This window comes from Chenopodium quinoa, unplaced genomic scaffold, assembly GCF_001683475.1.
Source record: "Chenopodium quinoa cultivar QQ74 unplaced genomic scaffold, ASM168347v1, whole genome shotgun sequence".
Taxonomy (NCBI): Eukaryota; Viridiplantae; Streptophyta; class Magnoliopsida; order Caryophyllales; family Amaranthaceae; genus Chenopodium; species Chenopodium quinoa.
The window spans coordinates 1,067,932-1,085,669 of NW_018744582.1; the positions used below are offsets into that span (position 1 = coordinate 1,067,932).

Sequence of the window (17,738 nt, forward strand, 5' to 3'; positions counted from 1 at the left end):
GTTGGACATTCACAAGTAAGTGCACAAGGTTTCAATAATTATAGTACAACAATAATTTATTATACGCCACATCATGTAATTTTTGGAAAAATTGTACTTTGTATTTTATAGTTGTACAATATTATAATTTCAATTAGAGAATCTACAAGAAGCATGAGAGAATTCTTACAATTCAAGAAGTTAGCTCAAGGCAATGGAATTTCATTTATCTTTATTTTTTATGTAGATACCGCGCGAAATTCATAATATTGGTAAGTCATGAAAGGTAGTGCCAAAGACCAAAGACCTCATATTGAACTCCATCCTCAACATGAAATGTCCATTCTTGATGTGTTCACCTAATCCTTGCTAAAAGGAAATGCAACATGTTTCTTATAATAGAGCTTCATTAATTCTTAGATTCTTTGCGTTCAATCCGTATCGTGTGTGTATACCTATCGTGTTTGAAAAAATGTAACTTGAGTAACTTATGATGAGTAGGTTGCAATTGAAATTTGCAGTAATCAATACAAAATTGAAATTATACATACCAATATTAAATATAGATTCACTAGCTATAATAGGAAAAACATATCCAAAGTGGTTGGCCGAATCAAATTGAATATCAATTACTTCAAACTTCATATATACGGACAATAATTCTCCGAATTTTATTTTAGAGGGACGTAGTAGTCAGCTAGATGAACTTCAATTGGAATCTCACACAAATTTTGGACAAAATACTTTAAGAAAGAGTTTAGTAATACTTTCTTTTTTAAAATGATTCTCTTACTTTTAATGTTCCTATCTACATTCTAAACTCCTATCCATATGAATATCTCCTCTAGTCTATGATGGTCTGTCTATCTATAATTCTATATATTCCTATTTTGTCAAATTTTGGCACGTCCTTTGTTCCTTGCTTGTTCATTGTGTAATCTCTAGTGCATATATTATGCATGTGTTTTTATTATATACTTCTAGCTAGGGTTTTTTCCTCGTCGTATGGATATTGGTGTCATTTTCTACCATCTACAAGACCAATCAAGGAATTCACATGTTTTTGAAACTGTAATTTATTTTTTTTTGGGACGTGAACCAGTCATAAGGGTATTAAAACTTATAATTGTAGATTAGAGATTTATATTTGTGACGTATCATAAATATACTCTTAGTTTTCATCATTAGCCCAATAACTTATTATTGTTGGACGTTGGAAGTGGGTAATACTTTATACTCCCTGTGTTTTATTACTTCTATATCAATTTCTTCTTTATATACTTCGTATATGGGTTATTTTAGTTTAAGGCCATTTTATTAAAAAAAAAACACTTTTTTTTTCCTATCCCTTTTTTGTTAACAAAATACTTTATTTTACCCCAAATTGACTCACTTTTTGAAGAAACTATTATTATTACACTCTATCTCTCTCTTTATAAAGTACTCGTAGCCAATTTGTCATATGTACCAACTTATATTACAAAGTGCTTTATTATTTTTCTTAGTGTGAATCTATATTATAGTAATTAGTAACTAAGAACTTAATGGACAAAGAGAGTATTGTTTTTAAAAAAAAATTAATTCATTTTTTAAAGATTTTTTTGGTTAATTTTAAAATAAACGGGCCTAGGCCACACACCCGCCACAAATGTCCACTTTATACGTCTACGGAGGTTCTACCTCAAAATAATATGACAATGAGGAATGTAACCTCTTAGTCTTATAAAGTGGACATAACTTTATCTTTTAGTCAATATGGGATACATATCCCAAATACTCCTCTTTTCTTTTACACTCTTATAATGTTTGACAAAACTTTCACATACAGACTACTCACATGTGAGTTTGTTCATAGGCTCAACAAACCAACATGTATTATGTATTAGAATGAAGGGAGTATATGTATTACCTCCTCCATCTCATTTAGTGTTTGTATTATTTTGGGATGTCTCAAACTCCCTGTATGTTGTGTCTGTTTTAATTTTTTCCACTTTAACCAAATATTTTCTTAACTGAGACAAAGAGTTGAAACTTGAAGGTCGTTTTTCTTTTTTGTGAGCAAAAAGAATGTGTCTTATCAAATCGAATTCTCTCACATATTAATCCGATTTAAGTGAGTAGGCAAAATTTCTTGAAAGTTGCGAGAAGATTGAAAAAATCCCTTATCCTGAAGTTGTTTTAAATGGTAATTGATTTTACAACCTCATAATCCCATTAATCCTACCTCAAATTGTGAGATACTCAACTATAAACCAATAACGGAGTACTATTGGGCGAACGACAATTATGCATGTCATGGTCTCTTGGAAAAAGGACATATTCTTCCAATTAAACCTTTCACATTTATTACATTAATTATTTACTAAGCTAAGGCAATTATACGTCTGTTGAATCACAGCCGAAAGGAAACGTAATTAACTCAATTTTCTTTGACTGGGGAGTTATTATTAATTAATATTAATATAAAGCTATGTTGCAGTTAAAGTCAAAATTAAAATATAGACGCAGAAATCATTGATAAAAAAAAGAGAATTTTAATTAAAATAGAAAGTGATAAGATCATATACCATACGGCATACGGTGGAGCTGAAATTATACTTTAATATATACGACTATACGAATATGACGATATCAACATCACTACAGGACCAAAATCAGTATCACCACTTTGATCAGACCCACACGTTACAAGCCTTCAAAGTTTAATCCTAGTTCAACGGACAACTGTAATACATAATAGATGGAGTCTTCCCCAGATAACCAGATATTGCATTCTCCAATCATATGCCCACATTAAAAGGTGATCATAGGTCGGGTCTAACCAGACCATATTGAAGGGTGATCATAAATCGAGTTGGACTAAATTTTATTTTGGATTGTAATTGTTGGTTGAATTGGCCCATATCCTAAATTCAGTCCAATTAGGTTAATTGATATTTTTTTTTTCTTGAATAGGTAAGAAGAATAAATATTAGGAAACTCTACTCACAAGGGGAATTTCTAATGTAATTAGGTTAAGTGGATTAGATTAGACATGTTTAACTATTAGATTAGACATGTTTGTGAATCAATTATAGTGATTAATTAACACGTTAGATATGGTTTAATGTTACATGCCAAAGACTATTCTTTCAATAAGATCCCATCGTCGATTTGATTGAAACTATTTCCGGCAACATACTTTAATGTTGATATCATTCCCAAATATAATTAAATAGGATCATTCTTGATAAATTGATGTAGATATAGATAAATTATATTTGGCAAGCGTTTTTTGTGAAAAATGATCCACCAACATTTTTTTTAGAATAAAAATGATCTACATGCATAATTACAAAAAATTATTGTATTGATGGCTTTAAGACCATTATCAACTATTGTATAAATCAAAAGAATAATAGTAAAAATTAATATAATTTGATATTTTCATAGATGCTTGAACTTGAATTAGCTTATGAATAAATTAAAATATTATACATGTGTCATTTAAAAAAAAACTTTTGGAACCTTAATCTTAATTTTCATCAAAACTAATTAGATTAATCTAAGCATAAAAAAAATAGATATATGTGGTAGGAGTATTCCACACTAATTTTCTAGGTGAATGACTTTGTTTGATTTAACTTATTTTATCTAAACTTAACTCATCTGAAATTATTTTTTCTTCAAAGAACTTATTATATGTAAATCTGAAATAAACTTGTGTGTAAAAGAAAACTCTGTTCTGAATATTAATCTTATTAGTTTTGTATTACAGTGTATAAATTTATAAGTCATTAAACAAAAGAAATATATCGTTTTCCTAAATGTATTTGAACTAGGTACGAAGTAATTTTTAAGTTTTTTTTGTTTTTTTTTGAAGAAGTATTTTTCAAGTTTGAAATGAGTCAATTTTAATTTAAAGACACTGAGCTTAACAAGTCATCATATTGAGAGATCATTGTTATTACAATCGAATAGTGAATTATTTATTTATTAATTTATTATTGGATGTTTTTATTAAAAAAAAAAAAAAGGTGAATGCAATTAAAGAGTGTGTGAACCCCACCATCCACTAACAAGTTGAAAAAGGCGAAATAGTCCCTCATACCCCAAAATAATTCCGTGACAAAATATAAAACAAAATCTGAATTTCTATCTATTATAGCGGGGAGCTAAAAGGAAATCAAAATAAATCCTAATTCTTTTTCTCTCTCCAAACTCCAAATATGAAAACAAATTACCTTTTTTAAGGAAATTAATTATATTTCGAAATTAATTAAATTATATTTCGAAAAATAAAAAGAGTAAAAGGAGGATCCCAAGGATTGGAAGATGGGGTATATAAAGGAGGCCACCCCCAAACAATCGGACTCAGAAATAACAACAGCTCTCTTGTTTTCTCAACACCATTCACACAACCAACCTCAACATATTCATACTCCTAACAACAACACCAACGACAACGTTACTAATAACGAATTTATCAGACAAAACCCGTCTTCTTTTTCTTCTTCTTTCTCTTCTCCAAATAATTATTCAATGTCGTCTTACGACCCAGAAAATGGTGCTACTAATGGCGCCGTTTCCGTCAACAACGATAATTCTAATCATCAACAACAAACTGTTGTTATTCCTGAAACTGCCCATCAGATCAGCACTGGTATGATTTTTTAGTTTTCTCTTTCTTATATCATTATTTTTAATTAATTTTTTGTTGGGTGTTGAAATGTCATTATCTTTCGTGTAGGTTGTTGTAAATTTTGTGATTTTTTTATAAATTTTGTTTGTGGAGTTGTGGTTGTGTTATTTTTTTTAATTTTAATTTGTTTATTTGGTTTTTTTTTTTATGCGTGTCCGTTGGTGCAATTTTTCAGTATGCACCGCGACACTCAAGAAAATAGTGTTGGGTGCAACGCTACACCTTTCCAAGTATATAATGGACACTCGGTTAATATTACTCCGTTTATAGAAAATATTGCTGTTCCGAAAAAAATTTACTACTCTAAAAATTTATTTTTCTGAAATTTCTCCGTTCTTTAATATTTGTCTCATGTTTTTTTAAATTGTACTACATATTTATCTTTGATTACGTATATAAAAAAATTTATATCTTGATATTCATGAGCTTATCAAGATCTTTTTTTTTTATTTTTTATTTTCATACATCGATAAATATCATGATCAAAATTTCACTCGTTTTATATCCCAAATGAACTTCTCTCGTTTAATATCTCACATAAATAAAAGAAAAGAACGAGTATGACAGATCAAATGAGTAAAAAAATACTTGTGTTTTGAATTAGACTAATAAACTAACCGTGGTATATCCTCGTGATTTCATTATTTTAAAATAAAATTACATCTTGAAACTGTTACGCATGTTAACTCACAAAGACAATCGGTTAGCTTCTGTTTTATTAATTTTCCCGCTTATTTATTTTATTTTTATTTTTATTTTTTAAGGATGTTAACATGTTTCATGTTTGTCTGTGGGGTGCATCTTAACTTCCGCAAGGATAAGTTAGTGATTTTATTATATAATTGTATTATTTATTTTAGTCTATGATTTTGACCCGTGGGTCACAAGTCACTTTGGTTACTTTATAATTTGTCTGGCATAATATAGAAGTTTATAATATTATCTTTGTATAATTTAATACTTCCTCTGCTTCATGTTATTTACAATAATTAGATATTTTTTACTCATACTTTATGTAAAATTATTGTAAATAATATAAAACGTAAAAAAAAAAATCATGTTATTTGAAAATTGCAGTAATTTGATTAGTTTTACATCATTGGATACTGTATAATTTGGTAAACTATGGCTGTTTATAGATTCATGGCTGCAAGCTGGGTTTGTTCTGACGACTGGAATAAACAGTGCATATGTACTGGGATATTCTGGCGCCATAATGGTCCCACTTGGATGGATACCTGCAGTACTTGGTCTACTTGCTGCTACTGTAATTTCTCTTTATGCTAATGCTCTTATTGCCAAACTTCATGAGTATGGTGGCAAAAGACACATCAGATACAGAGACCTTGCTGGATTTATCTATGGTATGCTCGATACCAATTTACTTCTTCCGTTTCTGATTAGTTGTTTTCTATTTGGTTGTCACGTTGCTACGGAGTACTTTATGTTACACTATCAGCGTGACTATTAATTCTAGCATGTGGGAAACTTACAATAAAAGTGTTTGGTGAATTTTTGTAGGTCCAAGAGCCTATTCACTTACATGGGCTTTGCAATATATCAATCTTTTTATGATCAACACTGGTTTCATTATCTTGGCTGGTTCTTCTATTAAGGTAAATCTGAAATTTAATCTGAGTAGTTCTACTTATTTTTTCTATGTAATACTCGTAATTGATAACCAAGTAGGCCCTGTTTTCTTCACTTGATTTTTCTTGAAACTAAATTAATTTTAAATTAATTTTACTGGTTTGCTATTATATACAAGTATATTTTTTAAAATAATGTTAATGTTAAAACTTATGTTGCTGAAAGTAACTTAATTTTGCTATACTGAAATTTATATTACTTAAATTAAATTATTTACTACACATTTTTTGTTTAGTATGATGAGAACAGGACCTAATTCTGATGGTTGATTTTGACTCTGCTTATATGAATTTTGTAGGCTGCATATGAGCTGTTCAATGAAAATCATGCACTGAAGCTTCCATATTGCATAATCATTTCTGGGTTTGTATGTGCCCTTTTTGCCATAGGGATTCCTCATTTGTCTGCTTTGAGAATTTGGCTTGGAGTTTCAACGTTCTTCGGTCTGATTTACATAGTAATTGCTATTGCTCTTTCACTTAAAGATGGTAATGCCTGATTCCATTTCCAGCCTTTACCATTCGTTACTGAAAATCATGCTCACATCACAGTGCATGGGTTTTTAAATGTTGTAGTCCATGTTACAAAGTATTATTCAATCTATTGTAATTACTAATGATTCATTAGTAATAATTTTTTGAGATGTAATGCAGAATTTAGTGAGCATGTGAATCCTGTATATATCATTTTGCGTACCTGGCCTACGAGTAGGTTTAAATTAGCATGTATGATACTATATGCATGAATGCTAAAGCTCATTTTGTATAAGAGACATGATTTATTCTGATATTCTTCTTAGAGTTGCAGGATTGGTTGCTGAAACCTTCCCGGTGGTAAGATTTCATAGTTTCATTTTTATTTGTCTTACTGCTGTCTTATTTTGCCGCATTTTCCGCGTCTTTCTTCAATGGAAAAGCTAAATCTAGATCATCTAATATACTTACATGTTTGAACTTTAATACATGTTACTGTACTAATCAACTATACTGTATGCTTGTTTTGTAAAACGTAAATAAAACTAATTTTTAGAACTTAAGGAACTTTTTAGCTTATGTATGCGTCAAATTTTGTAGGCTTGTGACTAATTTGAAGATAGATACAATACTTGCAATCTGAACACTATCCCCTTTCCATGTAATCTGTCACCCTTAACTTTGAACCTTTTTCCGTGAATCGAAGAGTCTTCATGTATCCCGACTATGTTTTCAATCTGTTCAGACTATTATATCTGCCCCTTTTGCCTTTTCTTGTTGCTTTGTCCAAAATTTCATCTGAAAGTAATCTCAAGGACCTTTAATTTGAAGGGTGCAATTCTGAAGCTAGGCGCAAACCACTCATATCTTGTAGCAATATGTTGTGTTCATAAAACTACTGTGGTAAACTAAAATTGTGTATTAATGATGTACAGGAATCAATTCTCCGCCTAGAGACTACACTGTACCAACTGAAAGAGGCAAAGTCTTTACAACTATCGGAGCAGCTGCTAATTTGGTCTTTGCGTTTAACACAGGAATGCTTCCTGAAATTCAGGTGTGTAATCGTTTCTTCCTTAATCCTAAATGAAGTTTGATAATATATATTTTCACATAACTGCATTATTGTAATAATATTTGAGACATGAATCTTAATTCTCACATGTTGTTTTGCAATTGAATTGTGTGAGCAGGCAACAGTAAGAAAGCCTGTGGTTGGGAACATGATGAAGGCCCTGTACTTTCAATTCTCGGTGGGAGTCGTACCCATGTATGCTATCGTTTTTATTGGTTACTGGGCATACGGGAATAAAACCGATTCCTATTTGTTGAGCAATGTCCACGGTCCTGTTTGGGTGAAGGCCTTGGCTAATATCAGCACTTTCCTTCAAACTGTCATTGCTTTACATGTACGTATACATCTGTTCACTGTCTTTGATTTTTATTTCCAAAATTCAGGAGAATATGTTTATAATTCTTCTTGTTTGTGTTTCTCAGATATTTGCAAGTCCAATGTATGAATACCTTGACACAAGGTTTGGGATCACAGGGAGTGCATTCCATCCTAAAAATTTGGGATCGCGAGTACTGATCAGGGGAGGTTACCTAGCATTGAACACTTTCGTCTCAGCTCTTCTGCCTTTCCTAGGGGATTTCATGAGCCTTACAGGTGCTATCAGTACTTTCCCACTCACCTTTATCCTAGCAAATCACATGTACTTCAAAGCGAAGAGGAACAAGTTGAGCATGGCAATGAAGATTTGGCTCTGGATCAATATTGTTTTCTTCTCCTGTATGGCTGTAGCTTCCTTCATTGCTGCTTTGAGATTAATCGCTGTCGACTCCAAAACATACCATGTCTTTGCTGATTTAGAGGGTTAAATATATATTTTTACACATATTTAAGCCTTATTAGGTTGAGTAATCAGCAACTAGTAGTGTGTTTTTTTTTTTTTTTTTTTTTTGGTACTTTTAACCAGCAACGTTAGTGTACACTTCCTATTTGGCTTTTTGGTTCATTTGGGGATTTTCCTGTGATTCTTCATAGTGGGTAAATTGTACGTATTGCATTGTATTGGAGAGAAGGATAAATAAAATGAAAAATAAAAAAATAATAGGAAGCATATTATTTTCCCCACTTGCTTTCTTTTTTTGTTTCTTTTATTCAAAGTTCATGCATTTCTATACTTTATTTCTGCCCTTTTTCACCAACAAAATATGCTGAGGTCATACTCCATAGTCCCTTTATTGAATTATTAGGTTCCTAAAAAGGGAAAAAAGACATTTTTTTTTTTCTAAATATATTCATCACCAGTAAAATACAATAAAAAGGAAGTACTGTAGTGTGCCTGTGAGGTTCTTGTAACACATACTTTCAATAGGTGGCATGTCATGTATTCAAATATCTAATACTCGCTATCGAGTATCAAAGCTTAGTCTAGTCTATAGTGATAAGGTTTGTCATCTTACAACTAATTAGATGTGGGATCAAATCCCACCAGAATCACTTTGGGACGGAGATTCCCTTACCCGTCTTCCCTTTATAAGATCAAATCCCGTTAATTCGAATTGGGAGAACCAGGTTAACTTGTGAAAGAATTCGGTCCGATAGAGCTTTTTTCCTTTCATCAAAGTATTACAACGTCTGACACACACAATATGTACATTAAATTTTATATGGTATTTCCGTCCGTGCATTATAGCGTTCGTTTGCATGAAAGCAAAAAACAACGAAACAAGAGAAGCACATGACGAAATTAAGAAAATTAGCAGTGTTAAGAGCTGCAAATGTTCTGCAGTTATTTCGAAGAAATAAAGGGCGGATACTGATATTTGGTGATGGGCATCCCCTGATATAAAGTTATTCAATAAATTGTTTTTATCTGATAAGAGAAATACTTTATATATACTCCTTATTATAAACATCAGCAACCTCGTAACTATCAAATTCAGGGAAGAAATAAAGTTTGTATGTATTCAGAATTTCAACTACCAAGTGAAGCACGTAAGTAACTCTTATTGGTAAACTTTGTCACGAAAGCTCGTGAAAGTTATACTTCTTCAAAATACGGTTTTACGTATTTTGGATAGAATTTCAACTTTTTAGAAAACAAATCAATTCAAAATCAGCTTATAATAATTGATTTTATAATGAATTCTAGAAAATCAGGCAGATTTACATTATCAAAATAAATCAATTGAAAATCAACTTTATCATAATTGATTTTAATAATCTAGAAAATCAAGCAGATTTACAATCTCATTGTGATATTAAGGCAGTTTATTTACTATTGTGTTACGTACTCCTAGTTGTTAAGTCTATGCAATGTCCAGATTATACTATACGCAGTATAATTTTGTATGATTCGTATCTTTAATTTATTGTACACATTCCTCTACTATTAGACTGTAGGCTTGAACCCCATTAATATCATATACACAGAATTACTAATTTAATATTCTATAATTTATTCAAGAGTTTAATGCTTGTAACGTGAATACGACACTTGAAACGAATTGAATCACCTTGTAACCCACTCTTCTTTAATTTTCTTGGATAGATAATATGGACGTGTGGAAGGCATGTGATGAAGTGGATCCATTTGACTTATTACATGTACAAAAAAAATAACCCAATTGGATTAGGCCTGTAGGTAGAAGAAGTATGGCCTGGGTAATTCTTAATTGCATAATAGCTAAATGAATGGACTTGCCAAACTATGGACTTAGTTTGATAAGATGAATAATAATGTAGGTGCAGGAGCAGGACTGCTAAACATAAGTTTGGGTATGGGGGACCATAATAGTCTGGACCCAAAGTTTTAATGGTGGTCTCATCCTATTAAGATCCATCTCTAATGGTCCATTTGTCCTCATGTTTTCCAATCTGCTGGCATCTACTGATACTCTTACATAGGGATGCTTTTGACTTTTTGTATCAGAGTTATTGCGTACACCCCCTTCCCATAACGATTAACAGAATTTCCTACAATTTAATCAGGATCATACGTATAGTTTCATAGGAATCATAAAAGTCGTCAAATATATCTTCAAGTTTTCAGGGCATGCAAGTATTCTGTACTGTGATGATGATAAGGAATATATTAGAGTTTTGTTTTGTCAATTCATTGCACACTTACATAAACTCAATTTATGTTACTTAGAGAACCAGATCCAGTACTTCTAATTGTCAAGTACTATATCTCTTATACATGCTTTTAAAATCTAATCCTACACTTATATGTGTGACCTTATATAATACAGTATTTAGTCGATTAATAATTCACAAAACCTACAAAGCAACACTTGGTCTAATGCTAAGGTTTGTTATGTCACATAGTCTTGGTCTAATGCTAAAATTTGTCGTGTTACATAGTCTTGGTCTAATGCTAAGGTTTATCATCTCATCTCACATAATTTGGTCAAATGTCAACGTTTGTAATCTCATCTCACGTAGTCTTGATTTAATGCTAAGGTTTGTCATTTTATATTTACAATTTTAAGGTTATATATGTTCAAATCTCACTAGAGGTATTTTTTTATAATAAAAATAAAATAAAAGACTGTTCAGATCGTATGTCCCCTGTCCAAGTCCGCGCCCGGTCACCGCCTAGCATCACGGCGATCTGCAGCGGCGCGTCCTAACATCCTCCCTTAACGCACTTTTTATCCTCTCCGAATCTTTCTTTCTTTCCTCTATACGACTTCTATCGTTCTCTCTCTCTACTTCTGGAAAAGCCTACGAACTTGTTTCAACTCAAATCGTCATCAATACTCTCTCTATATCTCACATCAATATGGTGAAATTTGTTCGACAGTTAGTCGAAATCGTTGCAAATTCAGTTCATCTTCGGTCAAATTGTAGTTCAATTCATAGAAATTTCCGCTGGTGTATTGTATGATCCAACAATGGCGAAAATTAGGGATAGGACTGAGGATTTCTAAGATGCTATTCGCCGTGAAGCCGTTTCTTTGGAGGACAACGAGGTACATTTGCCAATTTTGTATTTTAGGTCAGATTGAATTTATTTTGGTTTATTGTTATCGACAAATGATTATTGATGATTGATTGAATTGGAATGGCTTGAATTATCATTATATAGATTATAATTGTATCCTGATTGATTCTATAGAATTTTGCAATTGATGCAAATTATTGTAATTAATTCTTATGAACTTTCACTTTTGGTGTGTTAGTCTAAAATTGCTGCTATAATGGCATCATTCATAATACACAAGCCTTGCCAAAGGACTCCGTTCATGAAAATCTGCTTCGAAAACAGTAAATGGATCGATTTAGTATTCGAGGCGTTAATTTGATTAGACAGAATTTTGATGCATTGCAATGCTGTAATGTGCTGATTTTGCTTGGCATTTTTGAATTTACTTATAGCTTGTGAACTACCAAACAGTAGAGAGATGCATTGAGCCTAAAGTAAGTTCTAAGCTATCTTTAAGTTGGAGTTGTTGTGTCTAATTATTGTTTTTCTTGTGCTTAGTTTTGGCATCTCTTCTGTATCATTAACTTAGCTTCAATTTAATTTAATTAGTGGTGAGATCCTTGCAACATTCAATCTTTGTAATTTCAGTATGTGAATCTTTGGCTCTGAGAATAAAGAAAATGACTGATTGTCTGTTCTCATTCAAATTTCAGAATGCAAAGTTGATGTCATTGCTAAAGCATATACGAATTACGAGTACATATTCTAAGTATTGTGTCTGCCTCACTTGCATATTTCGTGTTTTTAAAACAATATTGATGTGCCATTTTTCACCAAAGCTGGAACTGCAGTTGCAACTTTTAAAACTTAAAGTGCATCTTTTACAACTTCAACATCAATATCTGCTAATTTTCCTGTTTTTGATGCTATGATTCTGCACTTCTTTCCTTCTGCATCTGGAATAAAGCGTTTTCTCGACTAGAAAATTCCTCACTACACATTATTCCCTCGACTAGGATATCAAAAGTTTCCATGTTTACACTGGACGGAAAAAAAAAAAAACGGTTGCCTAATTACTCGATGATGTAAAAACTGAGAGTAATTCCCCCTTAAACCCCCCCCCCCCTCCTGGAAAGCACAATTACTAATTCATCTGTTTTTGTGTATTTTTCAGGTTGTTGTAAATTGGAAGGAGAACGAAGAAGAAATAAAGGCAACTTAAGGGGACTGGTGTTGTATTATACTGCCTCATTGTGTTTGTAAAAAGGGAGCTTAAATATTCCATCCAAAAATTTGGGTACTAAATTTAAAAAGTGTTGTAATTTTAAAATTTTCAGAAAATTGGATGACCTTGTACAGTTGTAAACTTGGTGGGAAATGAGTTTGCTTTATTGTCAACCTCTCCCCTATGTGAAGAGTTAATCTAATTTTAAGTACTTCCCTCTCTTTTCAATTCATTTAATTAAACCCATTAATATTGACTTGGGACCACACTTCCTTTTCTTTCCTTACCAATTCTTAATAGAGCAGATTTGTGAAATAGGGCAATAAAAAAGAAATAGAGGGAGTATTTTTTTTTTTTGATCGGGGATATTGAAATGACTACCTTGCAGGGAGGTCAAATGATTTTGGGTTGCTTCATCAAGTTGCTATTTTGCTCAAGACCCTCATTACCAAATTTCAGGGTAAATATTATACTCCGCAAGTCCACATTACTAGCGATTTTAGTTAGACCTAGCAATCGTGTCGTGTTGTATCGTGTTCATTTTCATGTCGGAAATCAAATGGGTTGAAAAATGTTAACACTAACCTGACCCATTTAATAAACGTGTCGTGTCGTATTGACCAATTAATTAATCGTGTCGAAAACCCTTAACACTAAGCCGTTTTTTTCGTATTCGTTTCGCGTTGTGTTGTCGCGTTGAATTGAAACATATAGGTCTTATTCAATATATTTATCAATAATTCCATAAATTATTGGTGTTTTATAATAGGCGGGTTAGGTTGTGTTAATTTCGTGTTGAGAATCTGAACACTAACCCAACCCGTTTAATTAAAAACGTGTCGTGTCGTGTTGACCCGTTTAATTAAACGTGCTGAAAACCCTTGACACTAACCCGTTTTTTCGTGTTCGGTACATATCGTGTTGTTTTGTCGTGGCAGTTTTTGCCAGCTCTAATTTTAGTTTGAGAAATTTTGGTTTAGATTAAAACAAATCAAGAGGGTTGGAATTTCGGTTATGTTTAATAATAAGAAAAAAAAAAATTGTATATAATTTGTCGGTATATATGTGATTTTTTTATCATTAAATACAATAAATTTCGTGGTAAAAAAATTATGAAAAATGTATTTTCAAAAGATATACTAGTACAATAGTACACATTTGAAAAATACTTATTAAATCTAATAAAGACTTATTCTCTTAACTTGAATTAGGTCTGAATGACTGAATTGAATCTAATTTGGTATGTCTGATTTAATGTATTTGTTTGACTAAATTTTGACCACACTTTTACACTAATCTATATATTAGATTTGTCACATCTTTTACTTTTCAAATATATAATTTTTGTACATTTTTTAGTGATCAAAATTTTTAGCAATAAGTAAATAATAATTAAATGTTTTGAACTAGTCTAATTCGAATATTTTTGGTCTTATCTGATCTGATTTTGAAAAAATGATATAGTGAGTGATAAGTATTTGAAATAAATTGAAGAGGACATGTCCTTCGACCCCATTCGATATGTATATTTTTTCTTATAGATTGACTTACACATAAGGTTAAAATAAATTAAATCAAGGTCAAAGTTCAGTCAAATTATCTAATCATATTATATTATATGGAGTAAATAAAAAAAAATTACTCCGTAATTTGAAGTTATTATATTTATTTGTTTATTTTTTGTTCTTTTTGGGGTGAAGCCATGTTGAGATTATTATAGTAGTTTTATTTTTTTATCATCATGTGTAGAAGATCGATTATAATTTTACAGTAATTTGAAGTTGAGTGTTGACGTGTGTATATATATAGAGGAACTATAAGCATTTATGCACTCAAATTTTTTTCATGTTTAATTTCTTGGGGAATTTAATTGGCCTACATATGCATGTATTTTAATTTGAATTTCAACATTATTGTGTAATGGACAAGAGAATTAAACAAGATATTTTGATTGTCAATTATATTTTAAAGCAATATCTAAAGCTTCTTCTAAAAAAAAGTTTTACTAGGTCATTTTATTTAATTTAAATTCATTCACAATATTTTTTTTAATTGTTGAGAGTAATTTAAGCTAAGCCTTGCCCTTAGCTAGTTAGTGTCAAATTCAGCTAGAAAATCAGAGAGAGAATTTGGGAAAAATTGATCAGAAGTTTTTATTTCTTGTGGAAAAAGATATCACAATTACAATCACGTATCAATACAGTATTTATAGATACATATTACAAGAAGTATATACAAGTATAACCAACTCTAAATTATAACAAACTCTCAGCAAGTTGTTGTAACAAACTTGCTGACCTGGATAATCTGTTATGCACCTTGCTCATGACTTCGGGTCATTAGCATCACAATCTTCAACAGTTAGCTTGATGTCTTACCAGAGCTCAACACTTACATTAGCATTAGCCATAGTGTATCATTGTGTGTACTATTGATTTATGGACCTTCAATTCAAAGTCAATAACATAATACGAAGTATTCATTATAAGACATAACGCAATTGAAAAAAGGGACAGCTAGAGTAGGAACTAAACCATTAAGTAAATAATCCAAACACGGTTGAAAGACTTGAAACTTTGACATTCGAGAGCACTAAACCAGACAAAGCAAAACCATGGACAATTAATTAAAAAAAAAAAAAACGACTACAACTAGGAATCTAAGATACAACTTCGTTGACTGCTTTGCTCTCCATGGATGCTACGAAGCATACAACATATAAGGCCTTGGGGCATTATTGAGTGAGAACAAAGGAACAGAAACATCATCTCTTGGCTTCAGCACTGAATCTTTGTTAGTATTGGCTTTGTAGTATTCAACATCTAGAGACTCTATACTCTTATAGAGTGCTTCAAGGCAACCTACCATGCCTAATTCCTTCTCATTCAGCAGTTTTGTGATTGTACCAAGTGGCAACGACATTATTTGAAATATGAAATCTACGAAATCTTGACGAGTTTCTGCAAACACTACCTTGTTAGACTTTACGTCTACCAGGATTTTCAAACTCATCTTGCTCTCACAACCCGAACTAGCCATTTTGGATTATTTGTGTACTTGAGAGTAGCAACAATGAGGGTATATGAGTTTATTTATAGAGAAATTATATTGCTTAGTTAATTGTGGAAGTTATTTAACCCATATGCATTATTCTACTTCGTAGCTGTTTCCAAATTTCTAGGGGAATTTCAAAAGCCAGTGTTTTTTAAAGTCCCCTTTGTTTATGTTATTTAATATTAATACAACACCAGTTGAATTTCCAACATCCAATTTATTGATTCCACGGAGCACCACGCATCAACTATTGAACAAGTCGCTACGTGAATGAACAAGAAATTTATTACTCCGTATTGTGAATTGAACTTACACTTATTGTAGCAACTTTTTTTTAGGTCACAATGCAAATTATGACCTTTAACATTTTTATGTAATTAATTAATTACTTTAAAACTATTGTACAATCGTACACTCTTCGAGATGAATAAAAACCAACAACATGCATTTGATTTATTTGAATATTGCCACAGCAACTGCCAATTTTTCATGACCTAATGCAAGAACTGGATCTTGCAAATTTGTATCCATATATTGCAAAAAACAATTTAAGTCAATTATTTTTTGATTCGGAAAGGAGAAAAATAAGTACAACTATATGTATTCTTTTTTTTTTTTTAGTCGTCTCCTCTCTACTTTTTTCTCTCTAGGGTTTTAAAAAAAAATGTTTTATAGGCCATAAATAGTCAAATTTCTCCGGAATTTTGGCTATTTCCGACCTTTTCCCTTTAGTTTCTTTATGTTTTTGTTATTGAATTCAATAAATTTACACTCTTTAAAGGTAGTAAGTACCCCTATAGTGGGTTTGAGTGTAGTAAGTACCCCTATGGTGGGCTTTGTTCTAGTTTTATTTTTGTTTTTTGAGTTTAATATGGTACAAGTTGTTTCATGGGTAAAGATTTGTGCGGGATCGAGAAAGAGATTAATCCTTCGATTACAATCAGTTGCATCAGACAGAAAATTTTCTACACAACTACAACAGATCAATATACCCTATACCCCGTCGACGAAAAAGGTTGTAAATCACAACGATATGAAAGAGGGTATGAATATAATCACCCATTGCCTAAGGCCTCTGCTTGCTAATCCTATCAACCCCTTGCAATCTAGCTTTGTTAAAAATAGAAGTATTGATGAGAATATAATTATCATCAAATTAAAGAGATGGCTCATTACTTTAACAAAGCAAAAAAAAAGGGAGAACCATCATGGCCTTAAAAATAGACCTCACCTAAGCCTTTGACAACATTGAATGGGATTTTATTCATGAAACTCTTTCTGGCTTTAACTTCCCTGAAAATCTGGTAAATCTTATCCTCTCTTGTATCACTACTACCTCCATCTCAGTTCTTTGGAATGGGGAGATTGTTGAACCTTTTCAACCAACTCAAGGAATAATTAGACAAGGAGACCCTCTTTCGCCCTATATTTTTGAGTTGTATATGGAGAGATTGTCTCAAATAATAGAGGAGGAAGTAAGGCAGGATAATTGGGATCCGATTAAAATCACTAAAAATATTGGCCTTTCCCACTTATTCTATGCAGATGATGTTTTCTTGTTTGGGAGGGCTAATTCCAAAAATATCAGCACCATAAACCGCATTCTCCAAGCCTTCGGGAAAGCATCTGGCCTATGCATTAACTTGACAAAATCCACCATCATTTTCCCTGCATAAATGTCACATTGTGTTAGAAAAAACATTTCCTCTATAGCTTGCATAAAATGCACCTCTTCT

The 17,738-nt window shown here is 31.7% G+C and overlaps 1 protein-coding gene and 1 long non-coding RNA gene across 2 annotated transcripts; both read left to right on the forward strand.

The window, feature by feature from the left end:
* Positions 1-4,239: 4,239 nt before the first annotated feature.
* LOC110699214 (proline transporter 1-like) lies at positions 4,240-8,920 on the forward strand. The gene is made up of 7 exons (XM_021876706.1): positions 4,240-4,621; positions 5,800-6,024; positions 6,182-6,276; positions 6,609-6,798; positions 7,719-7,840; positions 7,977-8,192; positions 8,281-8,920. The coding sequence occupies exons 1-7, from the start codon at positions 4,294-4,296 to the stop codon at positions 8,662-8,664; spliced, it is 1,560 nt and encodes a 519-aa protein (XP_021732398.1). The 5' UTR covers positions 4,240-4,293; the 3' UTR covers positions 8,665-8,920.
* Positions 8,921-11,303: 2,383 nt separating this feature from the next.
* Positions 11,304-13,163, forward strand: LOC110699215. The gene is made up of 2 exons (XR_002506880.1): positions 11,304-11,769; positions 12,898-13,163. It is a non-coding gene; the product is annotated as an uncharacterized LOC110699215 (long non-coding RNA).
* Positions 13,164-17,738: the final 4,575 nt, after the last annotated feature.

Coding starts and splice junctions, on each gene's coding strand:
- LOC110699214 (XM_021876706.1), top strand. CDS start 4,294: ATGGGGTATATAAAGGAGGCCACCCCCAAACAATCGGACTCAGAAATA. Junction 4,622..5,799: donor TGCCCATCAGATCAGCACTG/GTATGATTTTTT, acceptor GGCTGTTTATAG/ATTCATGGCTGCAAGCTGGG. Junction 6,277..6,608: donor TGGCTGGTTCTTCTATTAAG/GTAAATCTGAAA, acceptor TGAATTTTGTAG/GCTGCATATGAGCTGTTCAA.